At 37.5% G+C, this 12,700-nt stretch overlaps 2 protein-coding genes across 2 annotated transcripts in view; both read right to left on the reverse strand.

The window, feature by feature from the left end:
- The window catches only part of GTF3C3 (general transcription factor IIIC subunit 3), a 31,659-nt gene extending 26,595 nt beyond the window's left edge, over positions 1–5,064 (reverse strand). Inside the window, exons 1-3 of the mRNA XM_063100109.1 lie at positions 4,901–5,064; positions 3,683–3,791; positions 207–388 (exon numbers count right to left, since the gene is read on the reverse strand). Coding sequence (XP_062956179.1) covers positions 207–388; positions 3,683–3,791; positions 4,901–5,002 — 393 coding nt within the window. The 5' untranslated portion in view covers positions 5,003–5,064. The remainder of the gene's footprint in view (positions 1–206; positions 389–3,682; positions 3,792–4,900) is intronic.
- Positions 5,065–10,961: 5,897 nt separating this feature from the next.
- C1H2orf66 (chromosome 1 C2orf66 homolog) lies at positions 10,962–12,431 on the reverse strand. Its single transcript, XM_063086167.1, has 2 exons — positions 12,309–12,431; positions 10,962–11,141 (listed from the first exon to the last, which is right to left on the reverse strand). The coding sequence occupies exons 1-2, from the start codon at positions 12,429–12,431 to the stop codon at positions 10,962–10,964; spliced, it is 303 nt and encodes a 100-aa protein (XP_062942237.1).
- Positions 12,432–12,700: the final 269 nt, after the last annotated feature.

Below are 12,700 nucleotides of genomic sequence, written 5' to 3' on the forward strand. Positions count from 1 at the left end.
AAACTACAGTCCGTGACAATATAACAAAGTTTTATATAAAAATTCTGTAAAAGGAAACATAAGAAATGAATGACAGTTGTTGTCTCACAGCATTTTCTTTCTTATAGTTTGAATTGTTTCCCAAGTATAATGGAAAGATTCCTTTTTCAATTACTAAATCGCTTTCTTACATTCTGTTTATAAATACCAAATAAGTAACAATTTACTTTCATCATCTTCTTGGTTTCACGATTGAGAACCATCTCCAATACAAATACATCGCCTGCAGTGGGTTGCTCAGGTGTTTCTTCCTCCTCCTCCTCTTCTTCCTCCTCATCATCTTCATTCTCTCCAAGCATGGAAGCAAAGACCTTGTGAACTGACTTACTCACTCCGTCTGATGTTTCTCCTGAGGGAAGAAACATTGGAGTCGCGCAAAAAAAAAAAAAAACATTCAAAAACACTCAGTGGTCAAAAAGAAAAAATATTTTCTGGTGTATAGATTCTACCTCAGTAACACCACACTTGAAAGTAAAAAATAGTAAATGAAACCCTCAAAATAACACAACCCAAAGAAGAAAGCTGTCACGAAGCCATGTACTGTACCACTGTACTCTGTAGGAATGGTTGACTCATCCTTCAGGCTTCATCCAGATATATAGGCAAAATTAAGTGGAAAATCCGAAACACATATGGTAATAGTTAAAAGCAGAGCAGAAAAAGAAAATAAAAGAATTATAAGATATAGATCTAAGAAATAAACAAGCTTGGTGATACGGAACCTAGGTGGAATAGCATAGTGGTTAAATCTGAGGACTCTGGAGCCAAGCTGTCTGGTTTCAAACTTTTTCTCCATCTAACACTAGCTGCATAACTTTGGGAAAATTACTGAAGCTCTCTGTACCTCAGTTTCCTCATTTGTTAATAATAATGTCTGCTTTACTGAGTTTCTCTGAGGACAAAATGAGTATGTATATACACATACATATAAGAGGGCAATTCAAAAAATTCATGGAAAATTTGAATTAAAAGATAATACAAATCTTTCCATGAACTTTTTGAAGTACCCTCATATATGCCTAGAATAATGCCCAGCATATAGTAACATCTCACTAAATGCTACTATTAGTATCAAATAACATTTCAGAAACAAAATAACATGATGTACTTCACTTATATCTTAGGATATCACTACAATACAATGATTTTTGTATGTTCATAATAATGATCTTGAATGATCAGGAAAAGCTTAAGTTCAGAAGCCAATTTTCTCTTAAACAAAGCAGAGACATGTAACATATTTTAGAAAAGTTCCAATACAATAGTTTATATATATTTGTGTTTAAAAACCCTTAAGCTTATTCACTTATGTGAAATACTTCACATCCCAAAGATGCTGGATAAATGAGATGAGCAATGTTTAAGGAAGATTTTAAAAGCCACATATTCTGAGCAACAAATAAGTAATTATTTCTATGAAGTCATAAGAATCATATTCAAGGATTTTAAATATCCAAAATAAAGATGAAAAGAAATGTGTAAAATTTATCACAGGAACCGAAAAGGAGAAAAATCATATGATCTTTTTGATAAAAGAAGCATCTAATAAAATCCAACACCCATTCCCAGTAAAAATTCTCAGTCAACTAGATATGAAAGGGAATATGTTTAATCTGATGAAGAGTATCTACAAAAAATTGTCCTCAAACAAGTTAATGGTAAATTATTGAAAGTTACTAGACATAAGACAAAGATGCCTGCTATCACCACTTCCATTCTACATTTTACTGGAGATCCTAGCCAGTGCAATAAGAGAAATAAAAGGCATAAAGGTGGCAAGGAAAAAATGAAATTATCATACTCACAGAGGACATGATTATGTATGTAGAAGATCCAAAATAATCTGCATACAAACTGTCAGAATACAGTCATCCCTTGGAATCTGCCAGGGATTGGTTCCAGGACCCCCCTCAGATACCAAAATCTGCAGAACCTCGAGTCCCTTGTATAAAATGGAATTGTATTTGCAGATAACCTACATACATCATTCTGTGTACTTTAAATCATCTCTAGATTACTTATAATACCTAATACAATGTAAATGCTATGTAAATAGTTGTTACACTGTATGGTTTTTTTATATTTGTATTTTTTTAATTGTTGTATTATTTTTTATTTTTTTCCCCAAATATTTTCAATCCACAATTGGTTAAACACACAGACATGGTACCTGCAGATACAGAGAAACAACTATACATGAATTTAGAAGGTTGCTGGACATAAGGTCAATATATAAAAGTTAACTGTAGTTTTAAATATCAGCAACAATGAATTGAAAATGAAATTTAAAGACCCTATCTGAGTGGTGTGTAGGAAAGGAGCTCAATTTAGTATTCACAATGTCCAGGAGGAAGACAATGACCCTAGTGGCCATATATCCCAATTAGCAGACTTTGCCAAAGCTTGCTCAAAATTGACTCTTTCTTCTGCTCACACTCAACGAGAGTCTTGGTAGAGTTCTGGGACAATTTTTTCCAAGGAAATTAAGAGCTTTATATCTTAAAAGGACTGATGGGATTATCTGAGTTTAGGCCAGCCAGTCCTCGTGTGTCTGACTGCTCAAGATGAGCCAGAACTGGACTCAGTTGACCCCTTTTTGAGGGAGGGCCTGATGGCCAGCTCTTGGGGGGCAGCGTTAGGCAACAAGACTGACAGGTACCCAATTGTACCTCAAAGACCTGATAATGGGAGAGAAGCTCCTCCTCTAAGCAGATAAGAAAGGACCCATAAATTCAGAACAACCTCAGTCCCTTTTTCCACCCTACCTGCCTGGCAAAGAAAGAAACAGTAATCCCAATTTTCCCTCCTCATTGTCCCTTCTTCCTCACTTGGTCCAGGGAGGTGGGAATGTAAAGCTTGTTTGTTTTCTGTCCATCCTATGAATGTGTGTTCTGTGTAGAGGCTTATTTATTTAGAGGGAAAAGAACCAGCCTCTACTTCTAACCCCCAAACTATAAAGTTTTGTTTAGTTCTCAATTGGACCCTATACATGAAACTACATTCTACCTGACAGTTCAGCATCCAGGTAACTTAACATCTGATCACTAGAAAGGTGTTTCAGTCACTAGAAATTAATACATTTGCATACTAGTTCATCAATTAGGCTGTAATGAGTTTAATTATTTGGGGTGCACTAACCAAATTTAATATCAGGACATGCAGATCTCAGGACTGGATCCTAGAATGAGGCAGCATAACAAGATACCTACACTATGTGTGAAGTCCCACAGCCAACTGGCCTCTGACATTTCTATATTATTTCCCTATAATTAAACAGTGATTTGGAAGCCACTTTGTATAGAAGTATAATTCATTATAATTTGGGAAAGTATAATCTGGAAGTAATTAGTCACCAACCAAGAGGGCCAATTTAAAAAATTACGATTCTAAAAAGGCTCCCAAACAAATACTAATGTCAATTTGAAACATTTTTCCAATACCAGAACTCACAAAAATAGCATCACCATATTTAATAACTCAACAAATACCTACTGAGCACCTACTATATACAAAGCATTATGTTCCTGATAAACCAGGTAATCAGCAACAGAATATCATTGTGATGAAAAAATAATGTTTTCACTAAATTACTTTGCTAGATACTTTTAACATTTAATGCAGGTAGCAAATGATCTTAACATACCTTCATTGACATCTTTGTCCTGGGATTTGGTAGAGTCAATTCCTGATGATGTTGGAACTTCAGAATCATCTGGATTTTCTTCAGATAACTTTCCTTTTTCCTGAAGACTCTGTGATTAAAAATTAATTATTCCAAAAACTAATGCAGATTTAGCTCTCTCCAGAGTACGTGGTTCTAATCCTAGCTTTGCTAAGTTGTTTTGTGACTAAGGGTGGGCAATTTATGGAAGAGGGCATTTGCCTTATTTTATATTTCTATAAAACCTGAGCTCTGCACACATCCATAGTATGTGGAACTAAAATTTGAATATTGTCGAAGTTTTTCAAAGTATTTTGGTCTTTCGTCTGAATCAGTCATTTGTAAAAAAAAATAATAATAATAATTAAATACCTTAATGATATCATAAATCTACACATTATATCCTAACACTTATTTATTTTTGGCAGCTGGTTAGTGAGGGAATCCAAACCCTCGACCTTGGAGTTATAACACGGCGCTCTAACCAACTTAGCTAACCGCTAGCCCCTTATATCCTGACACTTTAAATGTAGCGATGGGGCACTTCTAGTCACATGAATTAGGAAAGAATCCTCCAGCTAACTCCAAAAGGTTCGATTACTTTTATGTTCCCTTGGACTTCAAAGAAGTGAGAAGATATTCAAAATTCAAATATTTCTTAATAAATTCAAAAAAAAAATGAGTGAAGATGTCCTTGTTTTCAGATAATTAAGTTCATTTTTCTTGTGGAAAATTACACCATACAAGTGAGAGACTCCTCAAAAACGGGAGCTGAACCCCTCCGGTTTAGTAGAGAAACTGAGGCCTAAAGAAGGGAGGTTAGTTACGCACGCACGGTCACAAGACGACTTAGTGACAAAGCTAGGAGTAGAACCAGGTACTGACTCCTAATCCCCCATTTAACCTATTAGCGGTAAGCTACCCTCAAATAAAAATTTAGTATTAGGCCAAAAGAAAAGGGGGGGTAGTGAGGAGGCTTGCCACGGAGACAAAAGCTTTTCGGTGGGTGAAAATGTTTTTAAGAAGAGCTTAGTAGAGGGATGAGGAGTGAGAACCAGGACGGAGGTAAGAAGGGGAAGAAGCTGCTGGGAGTTCCCGGCCCGTCCCATCGCAGCAAAAGGGGACATCTGGGTCCCCCGCTTCTCTGATAGTGTACAGGGCGACAAGAGTGAAGGAAATCCTGGCCTGGCATCTCCTCACTTTCTTCTCGCGGGTTTTTCTCTCTTCTCTCCGCCTTTCGAACTCCTCAAAGGAGATCTTCCCTTCCAGGTAGTCGATGAGTTCCGGGCTGAACCCCGACATGTCTGCAGGGTCCGTCTCTGCAGCCCCTGGAACGGTACAGAGAACCGGAAAAGCAAGGCCTCCCGCTCTCTACCTCGCGCCGGGGCAGTCAAGAAGGGACGCCGCGTCCTCCCGGGAAAGCCGCCCGGGCCGCGCCGCAGCCGCCGCGCTCGGGTTCCGCCTGCGCGCCAGGCCCCCCGGGCCTCCTTCCGCGCAGCGCGGGCGGGACTCTGCGTCCGGCCGGAGCCTCCACCCCCACGGCGCACCCCGGTCGCACTTGGGTAGAAGGGGAAAAAATGTTCTTTAAAGAGACTTTCTTTAATCTAGATTATTTCTCTCCATTCTATAAAATGTTTGTTTCATTCTCACTTCCAATCCATTTCCTTTTCTAAATGTTTTTTAAGTTAATTTGATCTTTGCTGTAGTGAATTTTTTCTTAATTTACCCATTTGCTCTGCCACGTGCATGTTTCATTTTCCAGTTTTCCCCTGCCGCGGAAAGCTGAAGTCCTCCCTCAGTTTACACTTTAAATCCCATCCTTTCCAGCACCTTCAGTTTTCCCTTTTCCCACAAATCTTCAAACTCTCCCTTTCCTCGGGCTTCCTCTCAGTCTGTTAAATAAGTTTCTCTGGACTTAATGTTCCACTTCTAATTCCCACCCAAATTTTCTTCTTTTCTTAACAGTGAGCCCAAGTTTTCTTCTTTTCTTAACAGTCAGCTTTTAGGAAGAATCAAACACGTGATATGGTAACCATACACTGTTGCCCATTTATTATAAGCCATCTACTGTCATACCTATTACATACATACATCTCAAAATAATCCTTAAAGTGTATGTTGTTATTCTTAATGCCAAAGTCCCTTACCTAATAGGTGGAAGAGTCAGGATTTGAACGCTGATCTGTGACTCTAAATCCCATGCTTGAAATTATAATAAATTGCCTCCCCTCAATGGTACTACTTTTCAACGCCTACACACTCCTGTGATTTGTATTTTACCTTGTATTATAACTATGTCTCTGCTTGTCATATTCTAGAGAGACTGGTTGTAAACATCTTGAGAACAGCACTAGCTAACCCTATTCTGTAGCCTAGTAATTTGTGCTCAAAGCACATTTGTGAATTAAATTGGATGGAACTGAAAGTGCCTTTGGAACTTAGGCAAGGGAGCTGAGGTATGGGGGATGTAGCTCCCTCGCAGCTCCATATGCAGCGAAGGTTAGAGAGAAGCTATTGGGAACCTATCACCCAGCCGTCTTTATGACAATCCAGGTGAGGATAAGCAGCAGTAGTATGGCAGAATGAAGGGCTAGGATCTGTGAGAGTGGGACTGCCAGGTGACAGAAAAATAGCTCACAGCTAGAAGTCATCCCCTTTCTCCTGAGGAAGGATCCTCCGGGTACTACCTGGGTATAAAATATGGAAGGCAAACAGGGTGGGATATGTTAAGGTAATCCAGAGAAATTGCTTTTAGGGAAATTCTCCTCTGAATTTTTCCAGGCAGTTGGGGAACGGTATCAAGAGCAAGTCAAGAGTCTTAGGTCCTAACTTTCCTGGGGGAAAAGGAAAAGAAAGTGGTTACCTGATAGAACTCTCTCCTAAGATCCAGATGGCTTAGACTGGCTTGTTTTATCGTTGGCTCCCTAGAATATGGGAATAACAATTCTGGTGATAGAGACTCATGTTGTGGAAAATGGGGAGTAGTGAACAAGAGGTGGGAGGATAGTTTTTCAGCTATGGAACACCTTGATGACATGAAAGTTCTTTTAGAGGTCAGAATGTAGCAAAATACCTTGAAATTTTAATCTTTCTGTTTTTCTTTTCTCCACTTCCTTGTAAGTGATTTGTCCTCTGGTGAATCAGAGGCATCCACATTACCCTGAGTTGAAGTGGAATTGTTGTAGCTGTGATGAAAATACTTTCAGAATGATTTTTAAGAATCAAAATGGAAACTCTGAAGGAAACAGAACATTGAATTTATGCTATGACAATAGAATTAAGAGCATAGAGAGAAGAGATGACTCCATTCTTTCTCCTTTATTGGGGGTAGGGGAGCTAGGATGGGCTGTGACCCTTTTGGGGAGGCTATTTTCTATGTGTCTTTCACTTTTCTGAAAAATCTTGTGATCGCTTTCTTCTGAGCTATCTTTTTAAGGATGTTTGTAGAGCAAACAGCCTTGAGAGATAGAGATATTGTCTCCTTCTGGGGCAGGGAGCAAATCTGTTTTCTGACCAGTGTAATACAGATAATGTTTCCCTATGGAGCAAAGATTGGGCATGTTTCCTAGCAGTCCCATATACGAATGGAAGTTTCCTAAGTTTGGGGTTCCTCAGCTTTGGCACAAACCCACAGGTGCACAGCATACCACTGGACAAATGGACCCCTTGATACTTGGGGGATAAGAACACATGTGAATGTAAAACTCATGCTGCCTGCTGCACCATGAGTAATAAAGTCAGTTGTCTCAGACCCAGAGGTCTCATATGTGTGCTGGGATCACTGAAAAATATAAAAGGCCAGTGTGTCACTTACATGTAGGATAAAACCTCACACTCAACAGTTCTTGACCACCCTAGATCTAAGGCAGGGGAAAATATGCCATGTCCTGGGGAATGCAGTACTCAATGAAAGGAGCAAAGTCAGTGTTGAGAGGCTGCCAAGGACCTATCTAGAGAAGTACCATGGACCCCTTAATAGCCTAGAATGTCCGCAGAGCATTTATTTCCATTGGAGGAAACACTGCACTTCTTCAATTTTCCTAGCAACAGTCGTCAGGCAAGAGCAAAATCATTTGCCCAGTGGGCATTTAGAAATATGTGTAGGGAGGTTTCAGTTGTCAAAATGATAGGACAGAAGTGGGGGAACTACTAGCATGCACTGTCTGGGAACCAGGTGTGCTAAATGATCACACACAGTGAAGACCTGTCTTCTGCCAACTGCCAATAGCACTACCATTAAGGAACTCTAGTTAGTGTTGGGTACAGGATTCCATCAACAGCTACTGCCAGCTGAGGAATTTTCCAGCTGAAGGATGCATGCCCCTTCCCTGAGATTTTGAAAGCTCATAGCTAAAAAGTGGATGCCCTTCCTTTTCAAAGGCCCTAAAACTGATAAGGATTCCCTTTGTGGAGGTCTTCACACCCAGAGCAGATGATGGTGAGAGAGGGAACACTGGACACTAGTACTTCAGTGGAAATTGAAAGTGGTAAAACACTCCCTACCACTCTACTTTTATCTGAATAGTTATACTTTTATGAGGACTACATCATTAATAATTACTTACATTTTTTAAGAGACAAAAAATAATCTTGACATTAACTAAAAGCCACTTCCATCACTGTGTGAAGAACGGCAGAATAACACAGGTTTACTTCAATTCAACAAGTATTCATTGAACACTTGCTACATGCTAGGCATTATTCTGGGTGCTGAGAAAATAAAGATGAACTAGGTTTGGTCTCTGCTCACAAAGACCTCACAACCCTCCAGGGAAAACAGACACATATACAACTAATTACAAAAGAACATATTAAACCAGACACAGAACCTATTCTTGCATAAATATCTTATTCTTGATATTCAGTATCAATCATCCCCTCCCCCCCCAAAAAAAAGCCACGGTACGCTATTTTGGAATATACAGACTAGTGTTATTAGGACACTGATGTTCACTTTCTAGTATAACACTCCTTTTGCAGGAATCACAGAGAAAACGATGCAGCTATCCATAAAGATACAGGAAAAGTAGCTATTCCAAACAAGAATGTGGGAATCAATAAATCAGCCGGAGCTGGGGCAAGGAGAGGTGGCTTGGTTGGAAAAAGAAGGGAAATTCAGCTGTTTCTACTCTCATTCTTGAGGAGGATGTGTGCAGGAGAGTGGGGCTCTCTAGGGCACTTGGTGTAGCACAATGTCTGTCTCTGAACGGACTGGCAGAAAGCATGTCACAGAGACCTTGACAACTCCTAGAATCCCAGGTTTCTTTGTTTTCCATTTCAACTTAATTGTTGCTATTTATAACTTACTCTTATTTGGTATGAACCTACAACTGACGTCTTCCAATAGCATATACTGAAAGTGGGAATGCACTTTCTTTTCAGGAAAGAAAAGACAAATTTTAAACCCAAACTCCTGTTACATATAATGAACTATTGTAAAAATTTTGATTGATAAAAGGTAATAAACATAAAAGACAAGTTTAAAAGACAAGCTTATATTATAAATAAAACTATACTGATCACAAAAAAAAAGCTTAAAGAAAACAACCAGTTTGAAAGATTATCCTGTCTTTTCATTTTGTGGTGTTTTTGTAACTCCTACAAATTCATGCAGTGCTCTATGTCAATATTTAAGGTTGTAGAGGGAATAAACACTCCAAAAATATGCACATAAGTCACATATGTCACAAAGGTCCAGATATTTATATGTAAATCTGGAAATGTGGAATAAAATCATTGCAAATTGACAAATAAAAATGGAGGGGGGGGACAAGAAAATTTAGCTGCAAGCATGGTTAAATTTTTCTAATGAGACTCTTCATCTGTAGTTTTAAAATAGCCAGACACCTGAAAGAACAAGGAAATGTTAAAATGAAATAGAAAATGAAGATAATAGGATCAACACAAAAATTCCCAAATCAGCATATTTCAGTGAAAACTCTTTCTGTCTTCATTTTCTAGTCAAAGATGATAGCAATTTAGAGCTTGAATTATGAAATACTTTCCAAATCAGAAGCTCTGCTCCTTTCACAAAGTTGAGTAATTCCTAATGTATTACAAGACCACCAACTGGGTACTTTCTGTTTCTTGCCCTTAAACACTACCTCACTCCATCTCACATGAAAGTATTTATTTATTTTCTATGATACTTTCTATGAGATAGAGATTGGTACTGGCGATTTATAGATGAAGAAACTAAAGCATACAAGCAACTTATCTGCTTCGTATAAAATTAGGTATTATACTATTAATAACTATTCTCTGTTTTAGTGTCTGATACTCTAGGGCCCAAGTGTGGAAAATAGTCAGGAGCAACCTTCATTAACATTTTCTGTTTATTCCATTTTAGGACAATTTTCAAGTGCATATTCCATACGATAAATTGCATCTTCTTTTTAGAATAACAATCATTATTTTTTTAATCTTCACATTTCAAATAACTAACAATAAAAACCTTTCACAAACACAATCACATACAATGGTGGTATGCTTCCTCACAATGTCATCTATAAACTTGTGGAAGAATGGGACAAGATTTTTAATTATGATTCTTTTTCCCTTATGATTCAGCCGGACAAAAAGCTAACGGACTAGAATCATAAAGTATTTGCTTGAAATTCATCATACCTGGTCCTTTTTAAATGGTAGATATTTATTTGATAGGAATGCTAAAGTAATAATAATAAAATTGAAATCTTAAACATAAATTTTCAACATTTTTAGGAGAAAAATGCCATCTTTACTAATATACTACCCTTTTTTCTCTCTCTAGATGAGGAAGTTCAAGCTCAAACACACGCATAATACTTTTTCCCCAAAAGAGCCATTCCTTTAACTTCTATTTCATATTTCATCCAACTGCTCAACTTGACATATTTCTTTATATATGATTTTCCACATAATTTAGCTATATGACTTAGTCTGAAAAAAGATATAGGTAACAGAGAGTGCTATTTCATTAATTTAATAATCCTATTAAGATTGATAATTTCTACTATTTTAATATATTTCTCACAAAGAAACCACGCTTAAAAAATCATAACTGTCATTTTTTTAAAAAACCAGACCATAAAATACCTGAACCATATCCAAATATTTAATAGTAATGAGTATAATCAGAATTGAGCACTTATTTCTATGAGGAAATAAAATTATTTTTTCAAATATGTACTTTCAAAATCTCTACTTTACAACTGAGTTGTATGTTAGGGAAGATCCTGGGAATAAAGGGACATCTTTTACTTGAGCTCTGAAGAAACTCTCAGCTGTTGAGGTCATTGGGAAATGAGTTTTTCTGTTCTTCGTAATCTACAAATGCAGAAGCAATAAGTTCTAATGGGAAAGAGAGAGGTCTGGGATTCTCACTGACGGAGAAAGTATCTGGAAACCTCTCAAGAGCAAGACCTCTGCCCTTAAAATATGCCTGAAAGCTTCTGAAAAACTAAAGAGAGAAAGAAAATGTTCAATTTAATATATATAATATAATATATAATTTATATAATATGTAATTTATATTATAATATGTAATATAACATACAATATAATTTATATATGTATAAATAAAAGACAAAAAAATATTCAATAATAAATTTTTTTTTAACCTCTCTGTTTCCCCTGAATTGACTTCAGGTCTAATCTAGTAGGCAGGAAGTTGAAAATTCAGAAACAGAAGTAAAAATTTCAGCTACTGCTGCTCCCCTCCCCCCAGCCTTCTTTCTGACATTTCAATACCAAACAAGATAATTCACCATTGTTTGGGAAAATCGAGGGAGGAATATCAAGTATTTAACAGCACCACGATCAGAGGGTTCATGGTAAACAATCTCTGAGCACAGAGGTCAGAGATGAAACTGAAGACAGTGATCAGCGCTTCTGCCTGAAGGTCAGACCCCAGTCACTGCCTTCTCCAATAGTTTCCTTTCAGACATGGGTTTTTCATATTTCCTTTAGGAAATGAACACATAAAAGCTGAGCAAAGTGCTGTTTGAGTATTTTAATCCTATATTGTCATATTTCACATCATTTTCTTTAGAAAAACTCTATTTAGTCTATTAGACTAATTATGAAATAGACTATTTATGAAATAGTCATGTCAACAGGTTTATTATAGTTGGTATATTTTTGTAAAAAGGATTTTTACTGATGTTTTGATTGTATTTTCTAGATAACTGTATGTTGAAAATATGCTTAGTAAATTGATAACCAGGCAGGGTCAACTTCCAGTTTTTGCAATTGAGCTTTGCAAGTGATGGTTATTTGATAATCAGCTTTATTATCAGTTAAATGATGCAAAAAGCAATTCCCTGTTACACTCTCGATTTTGCTTATGTATTAGAAATCAAGGTTATAAAGTCAATATGTATATAAAATCATTTACAAATGTAATGTGTTGTGTGTATAAGACCATTTCTAAATATAAATTTATTTCTCCTTACAGAAACAAATGTAAATTGGCCAGAGTGAAACCCTGGTTCGGTCCTATTAGGGAATCTCCTCAGTTCTTGGTAGCCTCCTCTCTCCCATGTTCTAGAATACAGAGCACAGCGTGCATAATTCCAGAGATGCCAGTTCCACCCTGCAACCCAGCACACCCCAGATGTGTTCCTACCAGGTCTCGGTTTCTGGGGTTGTTGAGTGAATTCCATTTGTCTTCATTTCTCAGCGTGGCTCTGTGCATATGCCCAGGTAGCACCAGGGCAAGACACAGCAGCAGAAGGGGTGCTTTGGACATGGTGGAATGAAGCTGAGTGAAAGGAGGATCAGGGGACTGTTGCTGGTCACTGACACAGATAGTCAAAGAGGCAAGAGAGAAAAAGGAAACATCTGGATAGGCAGACAAGGAAGGGGAAACAGTATATTGGTTCACCTAAATTTTGAAGCCATCTTTTTTCCAGATTCATTTGCAAATGAAGCTCACAAAATCCAGTTGATTAGCTTAAAGTAGTCCATGGCGATCAGAACATTATACATGATAAGCAAAGCAATCATGAACATAACTTA

Source organism: Cynocephalus volans, chromosome 1 (assembly GCF_027409185.1).
Source record: "Cynocephalus volans isolate mCynVol1 chromosome 1, mCynVol1.pri, whole genome shotgun sequence".
Taxonomy (NCBI): domain Eukaryota; kingdom Metazoa; phylum Chordata; class Mammalia; order Dermoptera; family Cynocephalidae; genus Cynocephalus; species Cynocephalus volans.

Coding starts and splice junctions, on each gene's coding strand:
- C1H2orf66 (XM_063086167.1), bottom strand. CDS start 12,431: ATGTCCAAAGCACCCCTTCTGCTGCTGTGTCTTGCCCTGGTGCTACCT. Junction 11,142..12,308: donor ACCCCAGAAACCGAGACCTG/GTAGGAACACAT, acceptor TTCTCTCTTTAG/TTTTTCAGAAGCTTTCAGGC.